At 43.1% G+C, this 26,598-nt stretch overlaps 1 protein-coding gene across 6 annotated transcripts in view; it reads right to left on the reverse strand.

Moving 5' to 3' along the window:
* STX8 (syntaxin 8) overlaps positions 1 to 26,598 on the reverse strand; it is a 183,644-nt gene that overhangs the window by 133,111 nt on the left and 23,935 nt on the right. For 5 of the 6 annotated variants that reach the window (XR_007768734.1, XM_050919446.1, XM_050919445.1 and 2 more), the window contains 2 exons: positions 8,332 to 8,456; positions 6,324 to 6,416 (listed from right to left, as the gene is read on the reverse strand). Coding sequence is in view for 4 of the 6 variants with exons in the window: in XM_050919446.1 (XP_050775403.1) it covers positions 6,324 to 6,416; positions 8,332 to 8,456 (218 nt within the window). In the remaining 2 variants the exon portion in view is untranslated. Of the gene's footprint in view, positions 1 to 4,738; positions 4,910 to 6,323; positions 6,417 to 8,331; positions 8,457 to 26,598 lie in introns of all 6 variants that reach the window. The other variant, XR_007768735.1, reaches the window with a different exon arrangement.

Raw genomic sequence — 26,598 nt, forward strand, 5'->3', positions numbered from 1 at the left:
ATAATGGCCATTCAAATAGAGATCCACAGCATTTAGAAGATTCTCCTAACTAATAAAAACACTAGCTGCAAACACAGATAACCCTCTGTCCACTTTAAATAATGTATGTTTGCAATACTGTACACTCATATGAGTATCCCACAGTGAAAAATAACATCTCTAGGAGGGTAAAATAAACAGCATTCAGAATTTCTGAAAGCATTCCCCAAAAATTATTGCATTGTGATTGCCTCACCAAAAGGGCCAGGGGCTACTTACTTGATCTGTTCCATGCTTTTCTTCTTCCATATCACAAATAGAGGACGTGAAGAAAATTTTCCAAGGCCAAAGTTGGCACAAATGATGAGAACTCTCATCATTTATCTCCCACCCCTCACACTGCTAATGAACGTGATCAGAGTCCTAGGTCTATTCTTTGAACATCAGCAAAAGCAACTTCTCTTGGTACTGTTTCTGTTTTGTTCTCCACTGCAGCTTCCCACAAAATAACATGCACGCACTGGATGTCCAAGCAAATCAGAAAAGCAATCCTAGGGATACAGTCCAGCTGGCAAACACCCTATTTCTAGAATACTGATTACCATAGTTCTTGGGTAAAGAATGACGTGAAATCCCATTAAAACTCAAGCGTTCCCCAATGAAATCAAGATGTCTGATCATAGAGGCCCTTTGACTGATAGCAGATCTAGACTTATTCCTTGTAAGCGCAATCTTGGCAAGAACATACTTAGCACCTCCTTCTACTCCTCTCCCAACCTTGAAAGGTGATCGAAATTACAATATATGACACAAGACTCTTAAGAATCCTGGATGCATTACTATTTTCAGCAGCTTGGTCAGACTTAGGCAAGAGACCATCTTTCCAAAGATGACATTTAATCATTTTTAGTCAGATGAGCAAACATAATAGCATTTACATGTATGAATCACGATTAAGGAATAGCAGCAAAGAGTCCTGTGGCACCTTATAGACTGAGGCCTGGTCTACATTACGCGTTTAAACCAAATTTAGCAGTGTTAAACTGAATTAACCCTGCACCTGTCCACACAACGAAGCCCTTTATATCGATAAAAAGGGCTCTTAAAACCGATTTCTGTACTCCTCCCCGACGAGGGGAGTAGCGCTGAAATTGGTATTGCCACGTCGGATTAGGGTTAGTGTGGCCGCAATTTGACGGTATTGGCCTCTGGGCGGTATCCTACAGTGCATCATTGTGACCGCTCTGGAAAGCAATCTGAACTCGGATGCACTGGCCAGGTAGACAGAGAAAGCCCTGCAAACTTTTGAATTACATTGCCTGTTTGCCCAGCGTGGAGCTCTGATCAGCACGGGCGGCGATGCAGTCCCAAATCCAAAAAGAGCTCCAGCATGGACAGTGTGGGAGATACTGGATCTGATCGCTGTATGGGGAGACAAATCTGTTCTATCACAGCTCCGTTACAGAAGACGAAATGCCAAAGCATTTGAAAAAATCTCCAAGCTATGATAGACAGAGGCCACAGCAGGGACTCGGCACAGTGCTGCGTGACAAGCGTAACGGAAAGCCAAAGAATCAAATGGATGCTCATGGAGGGAGGGAGGGGGGACTGAGGACTCCAGCTATCCCACAGTCCCCGCAGTCTCCGAAAAGCATTTGCATTCTTGGCTGAGCTCCCAGTGCCTGAAGGGTCAAAAACATTTTCCCGGGTGTTTAAGGGTATATGTCGTCAATTTACCCCCTTCCCCCCCACGAAAGGAAAGGGGAAAAAAATCGTTTCTCGCCTTTTTTCAATGTCACCCTGTCTACTGCATGCTGCTGGTAGATGGGGTGCTGCAGCGCTGAACAGCAGCATCCCCTCCCCTCCCTGGTGGCAGATGGTGCAAAATGACTGATATCTGTCCTGATCATCATCCCGTGAGTGCTCCTGGCTGGCCTTGGTGAGGTCGACCAGGGGCGCCTGGGCAAAAATGGGAATGACTCCCTGTTATTCCCTGCAGACGGTACAGAAGGATTGAAAACCGTCCTCATCATAGCAACTGGAGGCTGAGTGCCTCACCCCACCCTTTCATGTCTAATGAATATTCTGTACTGCCTGGACTAGCATAGCAGCAGGAGGCTGCCTCCTCCTCATTTTATCTCACTAAAAAGTCAGTGTTTCTTATTCCTGCATTCTTTATTACTTCATCACACAAATGGGGGGGACACTGCCACGGTAGCCCAGGAGGGTTGGGGAAGAAGGGAAACAATGGGTGAGGTTGTTGCAGGGGCATCCCCTAGGATGGCATCATCATGTCTGCGGGATCTCTGGGGCTCTGACCCGGAGCAGTTGTGCTCTCTGGTTCTCTACACTTGCCCCATATTCTAGGTAGGACTGACTCTATTTTTAGACAAAACAAAGAAGGGAATGATCCGGGGAGTTATTCCCATTTTTGTCCATGCGCCCCCAGCTGACCTCAGCGAGGCCAGCCAGGAGCACCCATGACAGCAGCAGACAGTACAAAAGGACTGGTAACCATCATTGCCAATTTCCAATTGCAGACGGTGCTGTAGCTGGTAACCATCTCTGCTACCTTGCAAAGGCAAATGAATGCTGCTGTGTAGCACTGCAGTACCGCGTCTGTCAGCAGCATCCAGTACACATATGGTGACAGTGACAAAAGGCTAAACGGGCTGCATGGTTGCCATGTTATGGCATCTGCCAGGGCAATCCAGGGAAAAAGGGCGCGAAATGATTGTCTGCCATTGCTGTCACGGAGGAAGGATTGAGTGACGACATTTACCCAGAATCACCCGCGACATTGTTTTTGCATTGGGATCTCAACCCAGAATTCCACTGGGCAGGGGAGACTGCGGGAACTATGGGATAGCTACCCACAGTGCAATGCTCTGGAAATCGACGCTAGCCTCGGTACATGGACGCACACAGCCAAAATAATGGGCTTAGTGTGGCTGCGTGCACTTGACTTTATACAATCTGTTTTAAAAAACCGGTTTATGTAAAATCGGAATAATCCTGTAATGTAGCTATACCCTGACAGACATATTGGAGCATGAGCTTTCGTGGGTGAATACCCACTTCGTCAGATGCATCCGACAAAGTGGGTATTCACCCACGAAAGCTCATGCTCCAATACATCTGTTAGTCTATAAGGTGCCACAGGACTCTCTGCTGCTTTTACAGATCCAGACTAACACGGCTACCCCTCTGATTAAGAAATAGCTTCAACAATTGTCTGGGATGCTTACAGTACTCTCTGGGGCTGGAGCACCTCTCTGTGGCTGCTACACAACGGGCTTTAAACTAAAGGAAAAAATACCTGCAGGCCATTGCTAATGAACCAAAAAGAGCCCAAACCTTAGCAGAGCAGACTGAGCTGCTGCTGGAAGAGAGCAGTTAGCAACAGTGGTTTTGCCTACAATCTTAGGCTGCTTAGGAAATAGTTAACCAATAACATTCAGAGAGGTGGGCCAGTGCAATTGTCAGAGGTTAGATCAATTATACGGCAGCTGAAGTTTTAATGACAAAATATTTAATTCAAATCATTTACAAGTGAGGAACAGACCTCAGCCTAGTTCTAGGAAGCAGGAACTCCTAAAACATACTAGCTAAGTGATCCGGAAAATGAGCTTCCCAAAGAAGTTTGATGGAAATTTTGACTCCAATATAAAAATATTGATTCAGCATTGAAGGAAGATAAACTTCCTCTGCTTCACCAAAGTATGTATGATGCCATCAACACTCAGCCTTAAGGAGGAAAAGATTTTGAATACAATGGATATTACACGGGCAGTTACGCTTGTCCATTTTGACTGTACAATAGTGACCAAATATTGGCAAACTGTGAGAGAAAAGTTTGTTGAGAGATACATACAGTAACCAAAATACAACGGGTAAAGAGGGAGAAAGCCACTGGATAAAAGCAGTGTTGTTGAGTAGCTAGAGCAGGGGTGAGCAAACTTTTTGGCCCGAAGGCCACATCTGGGTATGGAAATTGTATAATGGGACATGAATGCTCACAAAATTGGGTGTTAGGGTATGGGAGAGAGTGAGGGCTCCGGCTGGGGGTGCGGGCTCAGAGACGGGGCCAGAAATGAGGAGTTTAGGGTACGGGAGGGGGCTGCAGAAGGGTGGGACCGAGAGGTCTGGAGGGCAGGAGGGGGATCAGGGCTGGGGCAGGGGGTCGGGGCATAGAAGTGGGGCAAGGGTGCTGATTCTGGGTGGCACTTACTTCAAGCAGCTCCCGAAAGCAGCGGCATGCCCCCTCCGGCTCCTATGTGGAGGCACGGCCAAGCGGTTCTGCACACTGGCCCGTCCACAGGTACTGCCCCTGCAGCTCCCATTGGGCCATGTGCTGGCCAATGGGAGCTGCGGGGGTGGCGCTTGGGGCGGGGGCAGAATGTGGAGCCGGGTAGGTGGAGGGTGCGTGCCGCTGTGTCCAGGAGCTGTGCAGAGCAAGCCCCTGACCCCACTTCCCGGAAGGAGCTCGAGGGCTTGATTAAAATGTCCGAAGGGCTGGATGTGGCCCCCGGGCTGTAGTTTGCCCACCCCTGAGCTAGCGGAAGGGACTGGAAGTCAGAACTCCTGGGGTTTTACGCTACTCTTACTAGCCAGAAACTAGGACAAATCAAATCAATCTGTGCCTCAGTTTCTCAATCTGAAAAATAGGTTTAAATAACCTGCCTAATTCAACCAGATGTTTTGAGGCTTCATTGTTTAGAAAAAGTTTTACACAAAAAGTGCTATGGGGTACACTTACTCTTACCAACACTACCGAGCCCCAAAGCTGCATAGGAGAAAACACAGACAGAAGATTTTGGAGACCCCTCCACATTTTAAAAGAAAATAGATCATGCTCCAGATTACAAGATGTCAAAGACTGATGTTTCACTCAGAACTGGAAAACTGGCCTCTCCTGAGGATTCTGTTACTTGAGGGTAAAAACAGAAAACAAATGTGTTTTGGTTTGTATTTTTTAAAAAAAAATGAATAATTAAAAATGAGACTCATGAAATTAGACATTTAATTGAAAATTTCTTTATCCACATGGGGCAGAGGGGACTTAATTATGCTGAGCATCTTTTCCTAATTTCTTTGTTTGCATAAGGCTATTTCCTAATATGAAGGATGAGTAAATGGCAACATATTCAAAACAATAGACACAAATCCCTCGTTTGGTCAGAGAGAGGACGTCAGACAAGCATGGGAAAGCTATACTATATTAAGCCTACTCAGGGAGTTGGGATGGAGGCTACCCAGTTGTGATTTATATTCTCTAAACATTAATAGGAAATGTTCACTTAATATCATATCTGACAAAATATAGGGAAGAACACCGATTCTAGGAGGAGGCAAATTGAAGTACATAGGTAATTGGCAAGTAGAGAGGTCTTTGCCTTCTCAGCGGTTAGATACAATACTGCCCAATGACAGACCACATGGATCAAATCTTCATGCCAGAGAAAACTGGCAGTGTTTTCAAAGTTCTAACTCAGCCATTATTCTATTGTGAGGAATGAGCGGCACCAGAAGATCTGCTCTCAGAGGATTCAGTTCAGGTCATTTGGACAATTAAGTTGACGGCATAGCATCTTTAAACAGCAGATTTTTTATTATTTGTATTACCTAGTGCGTAGGAATCCCAATCATGGACCAGGACTCCCATTGTGTTAGGTGCTGCACAAACCCAGAACAAAAAGATGGTCCCAGGCTCAAGGGGCTTATCTGATCAGCTTTACCCGTTACACGCCATAACCTAAAGAAAAGATAGATTTACAGATCCCCGTACTTCACTTAATTTGATCCTACCTTTGATTTCATGAAATCCTCAAAATCCAAATCACTTGTATAACACAATCTGTCTGTTCTTTAATCACTGGCCACAGACATTCCCATTTAATTAATAATAAAAGGCAAAAGTTTTTAATGAGACCAAGAGAGGAAGAACTCTAACGGGATCCAAGAGCAAATAAAAGACAATGAAAAGTTAAGTTATTCATACATGACTACTATCACACAAGATGCTGCTAGTAACCATATGTGTTAAGACACATCTTTCTGCAAGTAACCTAACTAGCTAATTCTTTCCTTAATGGATGGCCCCTAATACATTAAATGTCGGATCCTGTACATTGTTTACAAGAAGGAAAGTAGTATAACAAAATAAATCACTAGTTTATCGACTGATGAAACAGTCATTGATACAAAACCCCACACAGTATTGTCTTGCTACTGTTTGAATAGCAGCAGTATACTGCGCATTTCCTATAGGGCCTACAACAAACTTGATAAGCTAGAAAAACCATCATTTTTCCATTTATTAAATTAACTTTTGCTGTTCTTACCATTCTGTTCCTCCAGCTCATTCCCGATTTCCTGCCCCATTTGTTTTTGCCTCGATAAGACTGAGGAGAGAGCATCAAGCCCAGCATCTTGCTCTGCGCAGAAACAAGGAAATAAAATACATTACAGGACGCAGCATGGCGTATCAGCAGTGGTTTTAAAGGATGCAAGGTAATCCAGAGTGTTAAACTATGCCAGAAGACATGCAAGGGAGCAAAGATCTGCTGTGTGTGTAAAGAGAGTTAAACTACATTAACAAAGAGAGACATCGCCAGCATGACAATGAATTCCTATTGCAGCAGCATATTTTAGATAATAAAAATAATGTGAATGATAGGTAATTAATTTGTCTGCTCTGGTCAGGATATTCAACCGAGTCCCAAAAAATCCAGAAACTGAACATACAGCTGTTACTCAATCATAAATGCCCTGGAATTTCTGGCACACATATATAGGCCCTTGATTACCCTTTTTGATTTCCCAAGGAGGTTTTAACATGACTAAAAGACAAACAGGTGATGCAAGCACCAAGGAATTCAAATAGGTTTTTTAAAGCTGAAATAGAATATAGCATGTGTGCAAGAGAGAGACCGAGAGCATTAACAGAGCCAGATATAAAGAGGGCAGCCACAATTCAAAATTTCCCCACATAGCTCTGTCAAGGCTCTCCAATCCCCACCTGAGACGCACACTCTTAGTCCAGTCTATGAGTCCCATGCAGCCCTGAAAACGCACCTCAGTTGTGCTCTGCAGCTCTCACTACACAGGAGGCTCACCAGTAGCATTATAAAGGATGCTGCAAGCAAGAACTGCTGTGGTTAACCACTTGCTGAAAGCCAAAAAAACACTATGTAGGGTGAGGCTGCGTGAAGAGCCAGATATTGCTAAGCTGCAGCCAGAGAATCAGAGGTCAAAATGTTGATCTGTACATCCAGAGTCTGTTTGCCTTCTAGAGTGCTGAATGCCCAACATCTCACCTAACAAAGAACCTCTCCAGCCTGTGTGTGTCCCTGCCTGTACATGTGCGCGCACACACACACATACACACTTGGATAAGTTTAATACCCACCATATGACAGCAGTGTTTTAAGCTGACTCCTGATCAATCAAATTAGAGTTGATGCTATTCTCCTGCCCTGTAACTCCACATACCAGTTCATATGGTGATTAAAATAAAACTTGACTACCTAGAGATTTATTTCATTTGACCATCCTCAACAACGTTAAACACTGAATTACATACAGTATTACAGCATGCTCCTGCCTATCCCAAATCCTATTATCTGAACCCCTTCTCTGTCCCCCAAGTCTCTCTCGTTCTGGGGAACAAGAAAGGGTTTCAGATAAAGCAGAGGTTCGGTTAATAGAGCAGAGACCCTCGGCCGGGACTGTGAGGAGGTGGCAGTGGAAGATGAGCCCCTGGCCAGGGGGAGGCCACCCTGCTGCTGAATGGCTTCTGCAGCAGCACAGGGTGCCATCTGCAGCCCTGCTGTCATGGAAGTGAGTGAGGGGGGCAGAGCAGAGACTCCCAGTGAGGACTGGGAAGAACAGGACAAACCTCCAGCTGTGAGCGAGGTCACCTCGTTGCTGAATGATCAAATGGTTGCTGCCCTCTCACTTAACCAAATACAATCTGTGACCCTGTCCTATTCAGACAATTAAGAGTATAGTGTCCTTCACGTGCCAGCTAATGCACGCAGGCTGGGAGTGAGGTGCCCAGTTCCCAGTCAGATTTGAGTGCTCAACCCATAAGGGCCCTTTGAAAATCCAGCTTCGAGGAATAAAACGGATATTGTCATTATAAATCAATTCTCACCTAGTAAGGCCATGATTCAAAGCACTAGAGCATGCCTAACCTTAAGCACGCATATTGTTTCACTGAGGTCAATGAGACTAGTGATATGCTTAAAGTTAGGCTGGCCTCAATGACCTTTCAGGGTCTCTTCCAGTTCTATGAGATAGGTATATCTCCATATATTATATTACACAAAAATAAAGAGAAGCTTATACCTTGTATGATCCTCTGCTGCTGCTGTCTGATCTCACCAAAGTTAAGCCCGCTGGTTTCCTCTGTCTCTTCCAGAAGCCATGGGTTGGTTACACCTCGTTTCACCCCTCCAGTCATTAGGTTAGATCTGAAAATGGTAGGTTTTTTTTAAATTTAAAATAATTTCTCTAAATAAACCTGTTTCCTCTACAATTTGTCTCACAAGCAACTGGCTTGTAATCATGAAGCTGCAAGACATTCACTTGCCATGCTGTGTGCAATTTCCCCCCCCCCCCCCAAACACATTAGCCAGAGAACAATTTCTGAGCTATTACGACAAAATACCTTACAGAGTACATTACACCACCTGAAGAAAAGAGAGTGAGATTATGATCTTGTAGCAGATACTATTACCATGTTTCTCTAGGACACTGGGTAGTATATACATCTAACTAGATTGCTTGCATGTTAAGCACACAAGACAACATAATACTGTGACTACTGTTACACAATGAAAAAATACTGATATAGATCTATAAATAAAGATATTCATTCCCCTTTTTCCCAATAGGGTAAAGAATAAATATTTTATTTTTAAATCAAGATGCAGAGTTCTAAGACTCAAATGGTACTGTAGTGTATGCATACCCCTAAGAACACAATGGCTCAGTCCACTATTACAGCTATAGATTAAACAAGTGCAGTGGGGCTTCAGCTTTGTACCCTGGGACCAAGTGAGTAATGCTGGCCCTGCTTGGCAGACCCCCTGAAACCTGCTTGTGGCCCCCTTGGGAGCTCTGGACCCCTGGCTGAGAACCACTGAGCTATAGCACTACAAGTTTTCCTGCTTACAATGGAAAAAAATATTTAGGATGCCCTTTTGGTTAAGTTATATAAATTCAAGCAGTAACATTAAAAAGTCTCTCCACTTAAATATTTACTCAATGACAACTGATTTCTGGATCCCCTACTTTCAACTGAATATTGGTAGACTGGTATGGAAAGCATATATAATACAGTCTGCAGTCCTCCTGCACCCACACTGCCAGTTTAAATTATGGGAGTTTGCTGTGTGCACAGATTGCAGGACAGGGTACATAGAGATCCTTCCTGCACCCTCACCGATAGTATACTAAGCTAAAACGAAGGAACAGTCAGGACATTTCTAAAATTCTACTCTACTCAACACCCCATCCCAAAAACCTCAGGAGGTCTTTCGAGTGTCTCTTCCTCAAATAATCTGAACACTTTACAACTTCAGGTAGGATTAGAAATAAAAAATCTGCATCAGTTCATGCAATGAACACTGTACAGTTCAAACTTGCATGCTTGCACAGGTTTTGTGACGTCTATAAATCTAACAAAATAAATTAACCAAACAAAATACCAGAGAAAGTAACCAAAATGAGTTGTATATTTTCGGTGAAAGGTTTTGCCACAGAACAGTCATCCATTTCAGCAAAGCTCAGGAGTGGCGTCTAGCCATTCAGTGAGGATTTACAGTAAGCTAGAGACATCTTCTGGCTAAGAATGGAATCACCACTACTGTAAAATATTTTACCATCCCTTCTCAGCGTGAATTCACAGCTCCCTATAGGGTGACAGACAGGTAATGTGAAAAATCGGGACAGGGGGTGGGGGGTAATAGGAGCCCATATAAGAAAAAGACCCAAAAATCGGGACTGTCCCTATAAAATCAGGACATCTGGTCACCCTAGCTCCATATAAAATAAAAGCTACACATACACACACATTCCTTTTGCATTTATCTGCCAAACTATATATTTCATATGACATCCTCTGTCAAAATTAAACTTGAGAACACACTTAACACCTGCTCTCACTTATAAAAGTTTTGATATTTATCAAACTATCTTTTGTTGAAAGTAAAGAATTTGCCAGGATTAGATAATGAATCATGCTCATCCAGGACTAAGAAGAGCTTATTCTGTTTTATGATAGTCACTTAACTATACTGACCATGCTGGGAATTTACATATTGCAGAACGGAAAACAGTTTGGTTTATGGCTGTAATCATTGGCTAGCTTTCAAACGTGTTTAGAATGGTTGGTGGTTTGGATTATCCCTGTATTTCAGCTTTTAAGCCTCCAAACAAACTTATGTATATTTACTGACATGATTGTGAAGCAAGTTTTATTTCACAGGGATACATAAACCATGAAAAAACATTTCTAGATTAACTCCAGAATGCAATAACGAAACCTAAGTATCCGATGTAGTTCACATTGAGTTCAGTCACTGCTACCCTCTTCCCAATAAAATGAAAGCACCACACTTTTGAGAATCTAAAGACGTTTAAAAACCGCTCTGCTTGGTAGTTCAAAGTGAGAATATACACAATAAAAAAGGGGTAATGACTTCTAATATGACACTGTCAAAATAAAATGAGAGGAATATGTAAAGCTCTCCACTCTGGCAGCCCAGCAAGCAAGAATCCAAAAATATATGCCATTTTAAAAAGCTAATGCAAGCAAATTTGGAACAATTTATGGCACTGTCTCTCTTCTAATAATCCACCTTATTCTTGTAGTTTTGGCCAAGACAACTGGTCTGCTTGTCACAATAATCTTTTTGACATGTTTGGTAACTACCTTCCCACACAGTACCGCATAACTTCCTACTTCCTCTGATCTTACCATGTTTCGCTTTGGTGGTGTGAAGATTAAAGCTTATCCAATTAGCCACCCACTGCCTCCGCCAAGTTAATCACTTAAATCTTTGAAATCGTCACAGAGCAGTGGAGTGTGTAGATAGCTTTTGATTATAGGAGCAGATTTAACTAATTATAAGGCTTAGCAATGCGCCCAAATATAAAAGATGAGGGGGGTTAAAATCAGGGGACTGTGTCATTGCTTAACAAGTAGAGGCTTATCTTTCCGAAGGCATTGTTTCACTGACAATTCTTATAAAACTTCCCAAGTAACTTAGATTAGTCAACCAGTGCTTACTTTAGACCAAGGCCACACATTAAGGCTTACCAGCTTTAGAAGAATGATCAGCAAGACTGAATGATAAACAAAACCTGGGTCAAATGACAATTGGCTGAGTGATTAATTGAACATTCCCTTGAAGATACACTAGCTCTTTGCAGTGTTTGGAGCATCTCTGCTTGGATTCACAGATTCATATTGAATGTAAGCAGCACAGTGGTCCACTGAGCGTGTGCTCTCATTTATACACACCACATGCCAGTGTAGGTGATTAATTCACATTTCAGGCAGTTCCTGGTTATCAGAACAGTACTTATGGATTTAAGGTATAAAGACACCAGATTGCCCAAGAGGCTCCTCCAAGCCTGGGTGATATACTAACACCACCACCAATTTGTACTTTTACACCCCACTAAGGGCCTCATCAGGCACCTCTTCAGCCAAGCAGAGCTGCCCACCAAAACTGCTCCTGACACTGAGTGGCCAATACAGAAGGTGCTGCCTCAGTCATAGGGGCTGAATGCCTCCCAGATCCCACCAGCACAGGAGCAAAGAATGAGCCTGCATCTCAAACTGAAAAACTCCCCATGACAGAACACTGTGCTGCTACTACCCCGCCGGACTGACCTTAAGATAAATGGCCTAATCCTCAGTCCACTGACTTTCATTGGAGCAGACTAGAGCATGAGTATGGTAAACAGTGTTGGCAAAGTAATCGAGAAAAATCAGATGTAACTGAAGTAAATGTGCTCTTGAAAAACAAACCAGTTCCCTTCCATATCAAAAGAACAGCAATAGCCTTCAGTTATTTCTCCATTCTTCTTCATTCTCCCTTTCCCCGAGTGCAAACAATGACAACATGGAATTTATCACACCCCAAGATGCTTGGAGTCTCAAGTCACAAGGTTCGTGTGCATGTGACACACAAGTAATCTTTCATTTGACATACCAATGTGAAAGTCACTTTTGAGATCCACTAGCCTGTAATACTTCTTGACAGTGAGATTGATTAGGCTGTGAAACAGTCTCTCAAAGGAAGTAGTGGAAGCCTCATTGCTTGGCTCATAAAACTAAGCTATAAAGAATAACTCTGCAGTAACAGGGAGATACTCTGGGAATTAGCCAGTTGGACATATCCATCTTTTTTTCTGGGCCTCCCTGTCATCACAGAGGTTCCAGCAGCTTTCCCTTCCTAAATCACCCTGAACAGGTTCTGATGCAGATGACTGGAAGGGTGGAGGAAGGCCACTCAAATAATATTCCCACTACCACACAACACAAAATGTTGGCCACTACAGGCTCATCTACACAGGAAAGTTTTACCAGTTATGCACATATAGTTAGCACAATGAGCTCCCCGTATGGACAGAATAAGAGATTGGTTTAGCGTAAGCACCATTCAAAGCAACAGAAACTAAACCGAATCAAACAAAAAAGGCACTGTTATACTGGAATAAGTCTCTCCTCACAGGAGTTACACTGTATAACTACAGTCGTTTAAATTAACACCTTAACTAATACTGGTATAACTTTCCTGAACAAATAAGCACTAAAGCACACACCATGATAATCATGCTCCAGGAAGTCGAAATCACATTTTGTTTAACCCAGTATATTAACATCAAGAACAAATCTGGATCCCCTTTTTATGTCATCATTTGCCCTTCTGCAGAGACTTTCTCCAAGGATGTCAAGTAAAACAGGTAAACACCCGCTAAGAGCATGTTCATGATTTGGACCACAGCAATGCTGAAGCCAGGAGCCTGGACTTTACAGTCCCTTCCTTTGAGACAGGCCTCTCACTCCTTCTTTCAAAAGGAAAATTGTTCTTTAGAGGGAACTGTCATCTGCGAAATCACACCTGAGGTAACGGCCGTAACGACGGCTTCTCTCTGTTTTTTCAATCCATTCTTTTTCCATTCACAAAATGAATCTGGGGCATAGTCACCTGTGATGTCCACCTAAGCTTCTCTGCACTGGAGATAAGCAACTCCTCCTTTATTCACACTTAGAGGATTACTTCTGAAATCAGACAGCGCACTATGTTCCAGCACTAGCCTTACCATGTTGTCTAGTCACAAGTGAAGTGAGTTTATTAGTCTCAGTGCCCATCACAATGGACATTTAGTCTTATCACAAACCCAGCACATTTCATTTGTTGAGTCTTGAACCAGCAAATGACCCCAAGGCAAAAAATGCAGCAGCAAGTCCAGACACAGAAGCAGACCAGAGTAGGAAAGCTTGCTCAATGCCTGCTAATTCAAAGAAACCTAAAAGCCAACTGAAACTATGGAGAGAAGGTTTAGAGCTGCCATGAAAATTGCTCTCCTAGTGCCAGTTTTTCTGAGGCTAATGAGTACTAGTAGTAGTAATGAGCTTGAAGACCCAATCAGAAGTTTGAGGGCTAAAAAGGCAGTTCCTTCGACTTATTTTTCTGTGTGTTTCAAGCATTATTCTTTTGATTTGCTCTTTATTAAAAACATAAATACATAACTGCAATCCTGACCACTTGTGACCATTATGTTTTACAAGAACATGGGCAAAAATCCTGTGCTTTGGACCAATTCCAGCTTGGGTAAATACTCTGCCTTACTAAAATCAACCTGCTTTTCAACTGCAGCCAGTATTCACCTCCTGTATACAAATGTTGTGGAGCGTCTTCTCTGACGACGACTTCTGGATGTCTGCTTGCTTAGTATGGACAGACTGTAGGAACTTGCATAGATCACTCTACAAGGAGAAGTCATGGTGGAGACACGTATCCATTGAAAACCAATGAAAGATAATGTTTAAATGGAGAGAAAATGAGCTCTCTGCAATAAAGATGACCCCACTCAAAAAGTCAAGTAAACAGCACCACCAGTCCTCTAGAAAATTCTAGTTGCATCCTGATTAAGGCTGACAACCCCGGAAGACAAACTAATGCTACACGAAATAATGTAATGCCCTGCTCTGCATTCTGGCCCAAGCTGTCACTTAGAATAAACATTAAGAGTATTAAGGCCACTGTACTACACAACGTGAAACAGCATTACAGCAATTTTCAAAGGCTGTAAGCTCACTGAATGGTGACCAAATATAAACGGAGATTAATTTTGGGAAAACCTTCACAATTATATGCCGTGGGGACGATAAATATGTGATCACTGGTGCAAGAAGGTTAATGAAGGGAACGGCTGTTAAAAAAAAAAAAAAGAGAAGGACAGACTTCTGAAAATTTGGGCTGTCACATCAGAGATGCATTAGATACAAAAAGCTGGTACAGAATCAGAAAACTGTGTCCCAGCTAGATCTTAAAAACTTTGTGTGTGGCTCTTTGTTAGGGAGGAGGGTAAAGCTAACTTTCAGATTTAAAGTGAAATCTGGTCTACTAAACTCCAAAATGGGCACTTAAAAAGAAATCCAAAGCAATGTTTCCAAAGGAATCTCCTGTCAATAAAGTCGTTAGTTTAACAGCAAGAAAAATTGATGTCCTCTATCCCCATAAAACGTTCAGCATGAGCAGCAGCAACACATGCTTCCTCTCCACTGACCTGCCAATATCTCATGGACTTGACTAGGGGGCAGAGAGAAATTCAATCGTCAGGCATGTTCAGTCTCTGGCCTTTTTTAGAATTGTCAACAAGACCAACTGCAGTATTCCCACCACTACCACCATGTGTGTCACAGTCCGGGCACCTGCGCCTCCATGGTCCCTCGAGGGCACCCACACTAGGGACCGGCTCCTCAGCAGGCCCCTCTTTTAGACAGAGACCCGAGTCTGTTTCCCTCCTGACTGGGTTTTCCAAGCTTCACAGTTCCCTGCCTGGACTGTGATATCCCCAGGAAGCCAGACTCACTATGCCCTGGGTCAATGTCTTCACAACACTTTCTCTCCAGAGGCTATACATAGCATATATGTCCATAGTTAAAAGTTACCGCAAAACTCTTTGTAAGCAAGCACATTTACTATTAAGGTGAAAGCATTATTAAAAATAAAAAACCCTATGCATACAATACAAGCTTACCAAGGGTCACCCCCACTGCAGCCTTGGGCTCTCCTAAGTGTCAGTCCTTCCAACCTTTCCCTAAGCACTAGGGTCCTTCCTTGACAGAAGGTCTCGTCCGTTTGCTGGATCAGAAAGTAGGTCCCGAGTCAGCTTGTCTGTCCATCCCTGGAGAATCCAATTTGAACTACTACATCTCAACTTCTCCAGGTGGTGCTACAATTCTCCTAATCACATCCCACTGTTATTTGCTCCCAGGGCAGCTGTGATTACCCTCCCCAATGGAATTACATACGATCCCTGGCCCACAAAGAGCCTAAATGTATTACAGTGAGATCTCCCGAAGATATTGAAGGAAATTGCCATAGCTGTCACACCCAGAATATCTAAAGGACCTTGAAATTAACATGGAATTTTGTTTATTTCCTTTTTTGTGCATCAGCATCATTGATGTCAGTGCAGCTCTAGGGATATGCTCCAGCATTTCCTCACCGTCTGCTCCCTGGGCAGCAGCAGCACACCAAATACTGTCCTAAATGAGTGGAGTGTTTTCTTATTTTTCAAAGACCACATTTCAGCAGCTCAGGTTAATTTATGTACCGACTAGAACAAGCAATGCACAGGAGTCTTCTCGGATAATCAGTCTGTAGGGAAACCTTTGCATACTTGCGATTTTACATGTTCCAGTTAACTTGGCTCTAAATGTAAAATCCAGACTCTGGTCAAGTCTGAGTCCATAACACAATTAATGGATTAGACACAAGTCCACAGTTTTACTATCTGCAATTGATGCAGTATTGACAATACTTAATTTTAACTGTTTCAAAACACCATGTTAGCGAACAAGAGAACAGGAATAGTTTATTGAACTTAGCAGGCTGCAGCACTGTAGGATGCAATGAGCCTCTGTTTTGGAAATAATTTTACTAAGGTTTACCACAACTCGTTTTCCATACAAGTATTTCTTTATTAGTCCAAAGGTCACTTGGTGGTTGTTTACATCCAAAATACAAGCATATAAACATATACTTTATATACTAGCAACAATATAGTTATAAGCATTGGCCAAATACTTACAATCTGATCTTGGAAGATTCCCGTCATGATGTGGAAGGGGTGAGTAAGGAGAAACTCTGACAAACAAACCCCTAAAAGCTTGTCTTTTTATACACTATAATAAACAAGTGATGTCATTGCTGGTTATTGGACATTATCTAAAGCCAGATGAGTCAGTTAAGGGCAGAAGCCCAGATTCTGGCCCAGTCAGGATTATTGGCTGAACCCCTTTCATCAAGGTCTTCCTCTTATTTTATTTTGCCATAATTCTTTTAAAACAAGCTTATATAACTGACACAGAGGCTCCATGGCTCCGTTCTTTGCAAACAATTCTCACCATAGACCTGAAACTCATACCACCAAACATCTCTTATGGCATATTTATCCACAGAGTAACATATAAGGTACCCATAGAAAGCTGATATCTTGACAAGATTCAATCTTTGTGAGATGTATGTACAGACACTATTTAAGGAATAATGTATATACATATAAAGTAATCTTTATGGACTTGGAATAAAGAATAGACACCAGGCATACCATGTTTCAGTGATAACCCATTCAAGCAAGAGAGAGATGTCACCTCTCCCTATTCAGCTGGCCAGGTAATGCAAGCTTATATAATCAGCCAAATATGAGCCCTCTTCACCACAGCATCACATTGGGAGCTAATGCAATCCTAGGATGCATAAACATGGGACTCTCTACTCCTATTTGAGGTGTTATTTTATCTCTGTATTTGGCACCGCTGGAATCCTGTGTCCAGTTCTGGTGTCCACAATTCAAAAGGGATGTTGATAAATTGGAGAGAGTTCAGAGAAGAGCCACAAGAATGATTCAAGTAATAAAAAATAGTCCTTACAGTGATAGACTGTAATCAAGTCACCTCTTAACCTTCTCTTTGTTAAGCTAAATAGATTGAGCTCTTGAGTCTAAAGGATCTGTATGGGGAACAAATACTTGATAGTGGGCTCTTCAAACTAGTAGAGAAAGGTCTAACACTATGAAATGGCTGGAAATTGAAGCTAGACAAATTCAGACTGGAAATAAGGTGTATATTTTTAACAGAGACAGTAATTAACCACTGGAACAGTTGACCCAGGGATGTGGGTGGAGTCTCCATCACAGAATTTTGAAATGACTGAATGTTTTTCTAAAAGCTCAGCTCTAGGAATTATTTGCAGGCAGTTCTCTGGCCTGTGCTATGCAAGAGGTTAGACTAGATGATCACAATGGTCCCTTCTGGCCTTGGAATCTATGAATAGTCTACCCTTGCCACATCCCAGAACAGTCTTCAGTGGTTTTCCATTGACAACTGCAAATGATCAAAATCATGTGGAGGTGGAAAGGATGGTTACAGCAGGCAGGAGATTGCTCGGGCTATGAATATAACAAAAGACTTTTTCCAGTATAACAGCATAGGGAAGGGCACTCTGGATCCCTTCACTGAGGAAACCCCTTAAGGATTAGGAGGCTTTCAGTGACTTTTGGATCCCTGTTCTTGTGAAACCAGCCAGCTCCGCAGAGGACTGAACTTTGGGAGAAAGCTACGTTATTAGATAGAAAAGGTAACTATTGGCAAGTGTACAGCTAAGTTCACATTTTATCATTTTATTTTGTATTACAAACGGTTGCTTCCATCACTTTCTCTCATTTCCAGCTAAATCTTTGTTCTTCCCTAAATACACTCACTTTTATTTTATTATAAGCTCTCAAGCGCTGTGTGGGTTCCAAGAGCGGTGGTTTGAGATAAAACTGATAAGCTGGGACACACTGCACCTTTTGGTGCAGGGGATCTGTAATTGCTGAGCGTCACCTGTGTCAGGGGCTGGATATCCCAGGGGAACAATTCTAAGGGATCTGGGGTGCCCCTATTGTTAACCTGAGAAGTGGACTTAGGACGGGCATAGCCCAGAAATGGCTGTTTGGGGGGGTGTCAGGGAGCTGACCCTCAGCCACAAGACAACAGACTCCCTCCTGCTGGAGGTACCAAGGTAACTCACAGTCCTGGGTGCGCTGAGAACCATCACAGTAACTACGGTCATTATTTACTGCACCTTGTACTTAATTAACTATATTTTCTTTATTTCTATTACTTCAACCCAATTCTTAAGTAAGATAACACTGGTATCTCACAGGTCACTACATGTTTAACACAAACAATCCTTCTTTCTTACATCGTCATTCTTTTTGGCTACATGCTTTGGGCCTAACATCCAAACAACTGAAAACCATAATTCATTCAGGCCCAGCTCAGGTCTATAATCCTAAATTCTGGTGCAATGAAAGGCACATCATACACTGGTTCGTCTAGTAATGCATTCATCTAGTAGCGCCCCCTCACCACCAGGCATCCATTGCTATCCTGCCCATACAAGTCTAAGGCAGTGGTTTACAACCTGGGGTCAGCAGACTATGTCCAAGAGAAGTGCAAAAGGTGACTATGAAACTAAAGTTTCAGATTCCACAGAGGCATTGTTTTTCTGATCAAAAGTATGTGAATGCCTCACCTACAGGTCAAAACCCAGAAGTGCTGTCATTACCAGAGAAGCCCACAGGTTAGTGCCCTTTTTCACATTGTGTCAAATGCCGTGCTGACCACGTGCAACATTTCTAGTTGAATTCTGTTCAGTCAGTTTTCAGTCTAAGACGTCCATGGCAGGGGTCCACGGACTACAGGTTAAACTTCCAAAGGAGTCTGCACCTCTATTTGAAAATGTTTAGGGGTCTGCAAATGGGGGCAGGTTGTAATCCCCTGGTCTAGGGAGTAAAGGGGGCTCCCCAGACACGCCCACTCACCCACCAGACTCCTGGTGATCCCTAGCTACGTGCTGGCACCTGTAGAAAGAGGATGGATACATCCTCCTGGCCCCCAGCTCAGGAACAGCAGCAGCTCTGTTGCCGAGTTACTACTGATACGCTTCTTCCAGGGGTTGGGGCAAAATGTGTCCCTTTGGAGCAGTGCATGAGACTATGAGCTCCTAATGCTACGGCTGAGATAGCACCAGAAACTGGCCATCAGTGAAACTATCAACAAAAAGCTCTCAAATGCACAAAGTAAACAAGCCCAAGAAGAAGATGGTCTCTAATCTTCCAGCTTGAGTGAGCACAAGTTATTTTTAACAGCAGCAGGTGACAATACATTTATTCAGAAGTGTGATTTTTAAGCTGACATCTGTGTTTATATCCCTACAGAAAATGACTCCTGCCTTTGAGTGCGCACACACACACACGTACACGTAGAGAGCCCTGCAGTGGGCCTGGGATCCCACAGGACCCACCGCCAGAACAGTAGGAGCGGGATAAAAATTAACAATACCACAGGGCGTGGGAGTGGGAATTGCAGAGTGGGATGGCAGAAGGATTAAAAAATAGTCCTGCAAAGGCTCTATGCACATGCTCAACGAAGACAAGCTACTACAGCTCTTCCCTAAAAGGGGTCACACCTTGAGGGCAATTCCCACAAAGAACACAGGGTTTCAAAATGAGGAAGTACTGTCATGCCATGAAACTAGCATGCAAACCTCCAGAGTCAGCACAAGGAGTAGGAAGCTATTGGGTCTGGCTTGACATGCATGTACAAAACCAAACCTGCAAATTGGCAAGTTTGTCTCTACACACACAATGGGCAGATACAGTGGGTTCAATGGATGGTGGGGGAATCACATCTTCATCTCACAAGTGTATTGATATTCTCGTGCAGAAGGTTTATTTTCAGTTAACATTTGCTTAGCTTTTTATTGATTATGTAGGTACACGTGCCCAAACAGTTGTGATGGGCATTTTTTTTAAACAATTAGAATGCAACCTCTGCAACTATTTAACAGCATGCAGCTCTACTTCTCTTCTAAACTATTGTGGGGACAGAAGATCCAACTGAAACTTCAGGGAAACTTAGGAAGAATGAATGCAATTACCATACTGGAATTAGGCCAAAACACAGCAACTTAGTGACCTAAAAGGAGTCAGAATATGGATTTTACATCTCATCTGAGAGTCAGAATCGCCAATAGTGCAATGTCTCCTAATTCTATGCTCTAATACTTGGCCAGTTCTGATGGAGATCAAAGTTCATCACCTGGTGAATCATCATAACGCTGCCTATTTTAAGGGAAAATTGAGTAGGCCCAAACTTTGACCAAGATAATTTTAAATAAAATAAGAAAAGAGAGAATGAAAAACGCCAGTCTTGCGAAATGTAACTGTAATCGCTAGAAGCCTTAAACACAAAAGTACAACCTGATAATAAACAGGAAAGCTTGTTGCTTTTGCATTCCTAATAAGGAGCTGTTTTTTTCTGTTTAAAAGGATATTACAAATGAAAAGTGTGTTTGACTAAATGTGGTTTTAAGCTATATAAGCTTCTGTGTTCCCTTGTTAGAGAGACCAGCTAAGCTGGCTGTGTCTCCCTTCATGCTTGTAATAAAGTGGGCCTCAGGCTGTTCTGATCCAAACATAACACGTGGTTAATTTTTCTACCATTATATTGGTGCCGTGACTCGGATAGACAGCCAACCCCCAGGACCGGAGGACCACGAGTCATTCCCCACCAGATCCAGGGCCCATCTGAAAGGTAAGAGACCTTTTGAAATCTCTCTTGTGGGTTTCTGGTGGAGGACTGCCCGTAGGCTCTGGGTTCAGGTAAGCTGCACACTCTATTCTGACTTTTTGTTGCCAGACACACCTGATGCCCTTCTGCTTCTGTTCTGGTTTCCCCAGGAAGAGCCACTGGGAGTGGCTGGGTAGGTCTATGGATGGACCTCTGTTTTGTGTGCCAGTGTGAATGTTTGAGTGAGAGAAAGGGTCACAGGAAGACACCCGAAGCTCTCTGCGAAGCCACCTGGCTCGTGACCAGAGGTGTGTCTAAAGCAAGGCCTGTAGCTCCAACTAGTGGGCTATGATGAGAGCCCTGACCAAGACAGGTTTCAAAGTAGCAGCCGTGTTAGTCTGTATCTGCAAAAAGAACAAGAGTACTTGTGGCACGTTAGAGAAGAAGTGAGTTGTAGCTCACGAAAGCTCGTGCTGAAATAAATTTGTCAGTCTCTAAGGTGCCACAAGTACTCCTGTTCTTTTTGCTGACCAAGACAGTTTCCCTCTGCAAGGTGTGACCAGCGAGGGGTCTGTCTGGGTATAGGATTGTATGACCCCATCCCCTACCATCTGTGAACGGTCTGGTTTCCTCACCCTTTTTCCCTCTGGTTCCCCTCCTCCACCCGTAAAAGGTCGTCTGATGAGCCACTGATGGGTACAAACACCCTACCGGAAGCAACAGAGTAAGAGGCATCGGCCAACGCTCTTTGCTGGAAGGGATTGTAGACCGTCGTGGACACCCTGTATAAGACCTTCCCTGAATGAAAGGCCCGAGTGAAAGTGATCTGGTCTGATCTGGTCAAATGGGGGGCGGTAAGTCGAAAGGAATCGCCATCCCACGAAAAGGCACACCTGCTTTCTATATGTATAGGAATTATAGTCCTCTCACTTGCAAGTTTCTGGAAAAATGGAATTGGTATACCAGGGATAGGGATGACTTAAAATTATGGTTTTCCTTAGAGGGAAAGTTTTGACCTTGACAAGATTGTGCGCCTCAGAGGCGCACTTCCGGCCAATGTTTGATACACATTTTGATTAGTATGGAGAAACAGAAAAAACAGTGCCATGAATCTCAACGGAGGACTCTCAAGGACACCCAGGACAAACTTAATAAACAATTAAAGGAGACAAAAGAGAAAATGGGTTTTCTAAGCCTCTTCTGGCCAGCAGATCTCTCTCTGTACTTTAAGGCCTCTTCGGGGTACCCCCTCAGCTCCATCTTAAGATCCTATAAACTTATATTTAAACTGCAGTAGGGGTGGGCAACGTTCTTGTGCCCCACCCCATCTCTTCACCTCTGACTGTCTGTCAGTCCTCTGTCTAACTATCATGTTTTCCTCCTCAGTCCTTATTCGCCGGTTAACGTTTTGGGAAAAGACTTGCTGTGTAAATTAAATTGTACAATCTGTTGTACCTCAGACAGCGTGTATTTGGGCATGCCTGGTCCCAGTCCCAATAAGGTCCTGGCAATCTTACAGGCGGACGCTCCAAAGGAGGAGACCGACCCCAGCCCTTCTTCATTGCAACAGGAACTGCTGGCTAAGCCCCCCCTTGTGGGCTGATCATGCCAACCGGGTTGGGTACATGGAGTCCGCCCAACCGGGTAAAGTTCGCCTGAACCCCAGCAAGACCCCCCCTTTCGAAGGTGCAGCAGTACCCTCTATCAAAACAAGCCAAAAAAGGAATTTAACCAGTAATCACCTTAATTCAGTAAGGCGTCATTACTCCTACGGTCAGTGAGTGTAACTCCTCCATTTTACAGTGCTGTTAATGCTGCTGTTCTTCCTACCTTTCCCATTGTCCCTAGCCCTGCTTTTATCCTTTCTTACAATGCACCGGTGCCGAGGGGTTGTCATCGCCTCAAGGAAAAATTGTATTAAGTCTGGACGTGAAGAATTAAGGTTATTGTTAAATAAAATGCACCTAGATGTAAAAAATAAATGTGTGTGTATGTAAATAGGTGTGTATAAATAAATAAAAGGGAGGTTAGTCAAAAAGCCCACCCTCCCTGCTAAATTGGTAGTGAGCCAATGCCTGTGCCCATAAAAAGAAATAATGAAACACGGAAAAAAGGATCGGGCCCAGACAAGCAGGCAACCACAGTTTGAGGAAGTTGAAAGAAACAGAGTGAAAGTTAACTCTGTAGTTGCTGGAGGAAATTAAGCAGTGAGACTTTGTATAAATGTTAAAAAAGGTGTTATGAAAAGAAAATGCTTGGTTTCTTTGCAGCCATTCCTTTGGGAATGTCTGTAAGTAATACAGGCAAGAGGTTATTTAAGTGGAATTATGTAACTATGAACAAGTTAGTCAAACTTGCTAAAAAAAACACTCCTGGTGTGTATAATCCTTGTTTTACAAGTTTAAGATAAATTGGTATTGTTTTAAGGTTGTAAAACCGAAAAATACTTTTGCCAGACAAAATAAACTAGTGTTGTTTAATTTTGGTATTTAGCATTTAACCCTTAAGGTAACTTAATGCCTTATAAGATTTAAAATTGTTTTAAATAAAGACCAAAGCTGTGGCTGCAGCAGGACAGTCAAAGCCAGGATAATGCGGAAAGATTTTAAATCTGTTTTGGAAACAAATAGCAGATAGAAGCTGTAGTCAGTACCCCACACTAAGCCTTAAGGTGGCTCTGTGTAATCAACCGTCACTTTGCCAAAGGGGAGCCAAACTGGGATGTGTTTTCAGTTTTAAGTTAGAAGTTAATTGTGTCCTTCTGAGACAGTCTCTCTAGGTGGCTGGTAACTTTGAATCCAAAAGCAAGCCAAGAATGTCTGTGTTAATGCAAATCACCTAAATGATAAAAATAGAAGCCATTAAAACTTGACCAGCCTATAAAACAAATACAGGAAAATATGAGGAGTAATTCCTTAGTTTTGCCTGCAGTCAACAATGGTATTTGTAAAATATTATATTATATATATTTTAAGCAATATTGCCAACAGTGTGTAATCTGCCAGCAGCACGATGTTGGTAAAGCTGTCAAAGTTAGGCAGGCAGCGCGTCCCCCACCTTGGGGACCTTTCGTAAATATTCAGATCAATTTTATTCAAATGTCTGAATGTTGTAATTATGAGTATGTGTTAGTTTTAGTTAATGTATTTTCAAATTGGGTTGAGGCTTTTCCCTGTAAAAAGGCAGATGCCAAAAAACTGCTGTAAAATTTTGCTTAAGAACTTTGTACCATGATTTGGCATACCTGGTGCCGAGACTAACTTAAAGTGGCCAGATGCCCTCCCATTAGCACTGATAAATATGAGGGCCACTCCCAATCAAAAGACTGGACTCAGCCCCCATGAAATACTAACAGGGCACCCAATGCAACTACCGGCTGCGCCCCACTGGCCCTGGCTCAGATGGACATTCATTTAATGAATAAAACAATGCTTAATTATTGTCAGACACTAACGAAATGTGGTAGGTCTTTTTATACACAGGTCAAAGAAGCACTACCCAAAAGCCTTTTCACAACCTCCAGCCAGGAGACTGGGTCTATGTCAAGGTCCATCAAAGAAAGACTGTGATAGAACCTTGATGGGAAGGGTCCTTACCAGGTACTTCTAACCACTAATACTATTGTCAAGTGCCAAGGATTAACTACCTGGCCCCACACCTCTCACTGTAAAAAACACAACCTCTCCACCTGAGGACACAATAAAGCCTCCAACCAAGCAATGTGATTGTGCGAGTAACTTCTCCCTTGCTGCCTCACCGTCAGACAGCTAAGTGAATTAAACTACGAAATCTCAAAGAATAGCTTGCAGAAGCTAGCAAAAACTACCTAAAGCTGAAACTTTTAATATTCCTCAGCCTCTCCTTAATGAACTTAGGGTGGGGATGGGAAAGTAATATTTTTCTAAATCTTAGCCAATTAGTTGCCTCACTAGTGAACAATCAAATGTATACCCAAAGAGTCTGTTCTGCCACTGGAGATTTTATTTGTACTGAAAATTATTCCTGTAACTAATAATGTAACCTGTACCCTACTGCAATATACCCCATCTTATGCCATTGATGCTGATGCCTCTCAGCCTTTTGTGAAGGTGCTTAGCCAACAAATGTATAATACTTCACAGAGGAGAAATGTATTAGGACATCGGTGAACTGTAATTAATGCTACATAATTCAGACTGTCCTTATCCAGTTTTCAAATTGTTCTAAAGGAGATGCCATTCGACTAGCTCAGCAAAGGGGCCTGTCTTTTCCCTAGAAAAATAAGAGACTTGGCTAAACACTACGGAATGGTGCAAACAGTGTAGCTGCAATCTGGAATATCCTTAAAACTCAAGAACAAGAGAAAAAAAATTGGAACACTTAGAAAAGGCCATAGGCCTCATTACTGGAGCACAGCTAACTCAGGTACAGGCTGGTGTTGGTGAATTACGTATTATTTCCACCTTCAGTGCAATGACCCAGAAGCTTGTAACAGATATGGTGCTTAGTATCGCTGGGGCTGGGAAGGCACTGCAGTGGGATCTGGCCTGTTCGGAGATCCAAGATTTCATGAATGACCAGCTAAAGGACATTCAGAGGAACCTTAAGCATCAGGCCTGGCACTCTGCCCTTACAGCCACCTTGGGAGTACCACCTGATCGGTGCCATGGAGACATACCTGGAGATTTTCTAGGTGGGAGTGCAGTCTTCAGTGTTCCTTCCAAGCACATGGGCCAGTTGGGATGGGGGGGAGCTCCCACATACTGAATCCTGCTGGGCCCATGGGGAGCCTGTATGTGGGATTGGATTCATTTACCAAGACATTTGGAAAATTAAACCACCTGGTAAGCCTAACCGATTTATAGTCAGTGCTCTTGAAATAACACCTGACATCTGGATAGGATTAGGTAACCAATGGACACTCTGGCTGTTGGAACCCCCACAGCTTCAGTAGTTACAGAAACTGAAGCCATGGGAAGTTGTCACCGTTTATGACAACGTCTGCTGGGAGGGTAAGGGACAAGAAACTACCCTAGCAGGACACCTGCTTTTTCAAAGCAAATAATAGCTGTGTGCATGTTGCATTCATACTAACCATGCCTTGCTATTGCACAGGGCCGCCCAGGGAGAGGGGGAGCAAGTGGGGTAATTTGCCCCGGGGCCTGGGCCCCACAGGGACCCCCACGAGAGTTTTTCAGGGGCCCTGGAGCAGGGTCCTTCACTGGTTCCAAGGGCCCCGGAAAACTCTCCCCAGGCCCCCTGAATCCTCTGGGCGGCCCTGCCATTGCATTCAACTAAACTCCCCTGCATGCCCCCCACCCCCCAAAAAAAAAGTTGAGTTAAAAGATTTAAAATAAAAAATGAAAAATTTAATAAAAATAAAGGTTTAAGATTAATAGTTGTGCTAAAAGCACAAAAGGGGGGATTGACTTCTTATGACAGCCACCTGTACATTTAGAGTCTACTCATGAGCTGTTCCCTAACAGACGGACAGAACATGGATCTTGTGCAGCTCTCAACTGCTCAATTTATGGGCTGCTAGCAATTTCTCATGCAGCAGTCCTGAATTCCACGCTCCAAGAAAGGTACTACATTTCTTCCCCACCAGCTAACAGGGTTTTCAAGACCAGAGAGAAAAACAGATTCCAGGTGTAGCTTTTTCTGTAGAAAGGAGGAGGCTGTAGAGGGAAGCATAGCACAGAGAAGGAAATTTTCAGACTAGCTATTATGTGGCTGTTGTGGCTACAATAATTCAAGGAGGAGCCTAG

This window comes from Gopherus flavomarginatus, chromosome 12 (genome assembly GCF_025201925.1).
Source record: "Gopherus flavomarginatus isolate rGopFla2 chromosome 12, rGopFla2.mat.asm, whole genome shotgun sequence".
NCBI lineage: Eukaryota > Metazoa > Chordata > Testudines > Testudinidae > Gopherus > Gopherus flavomarginatus.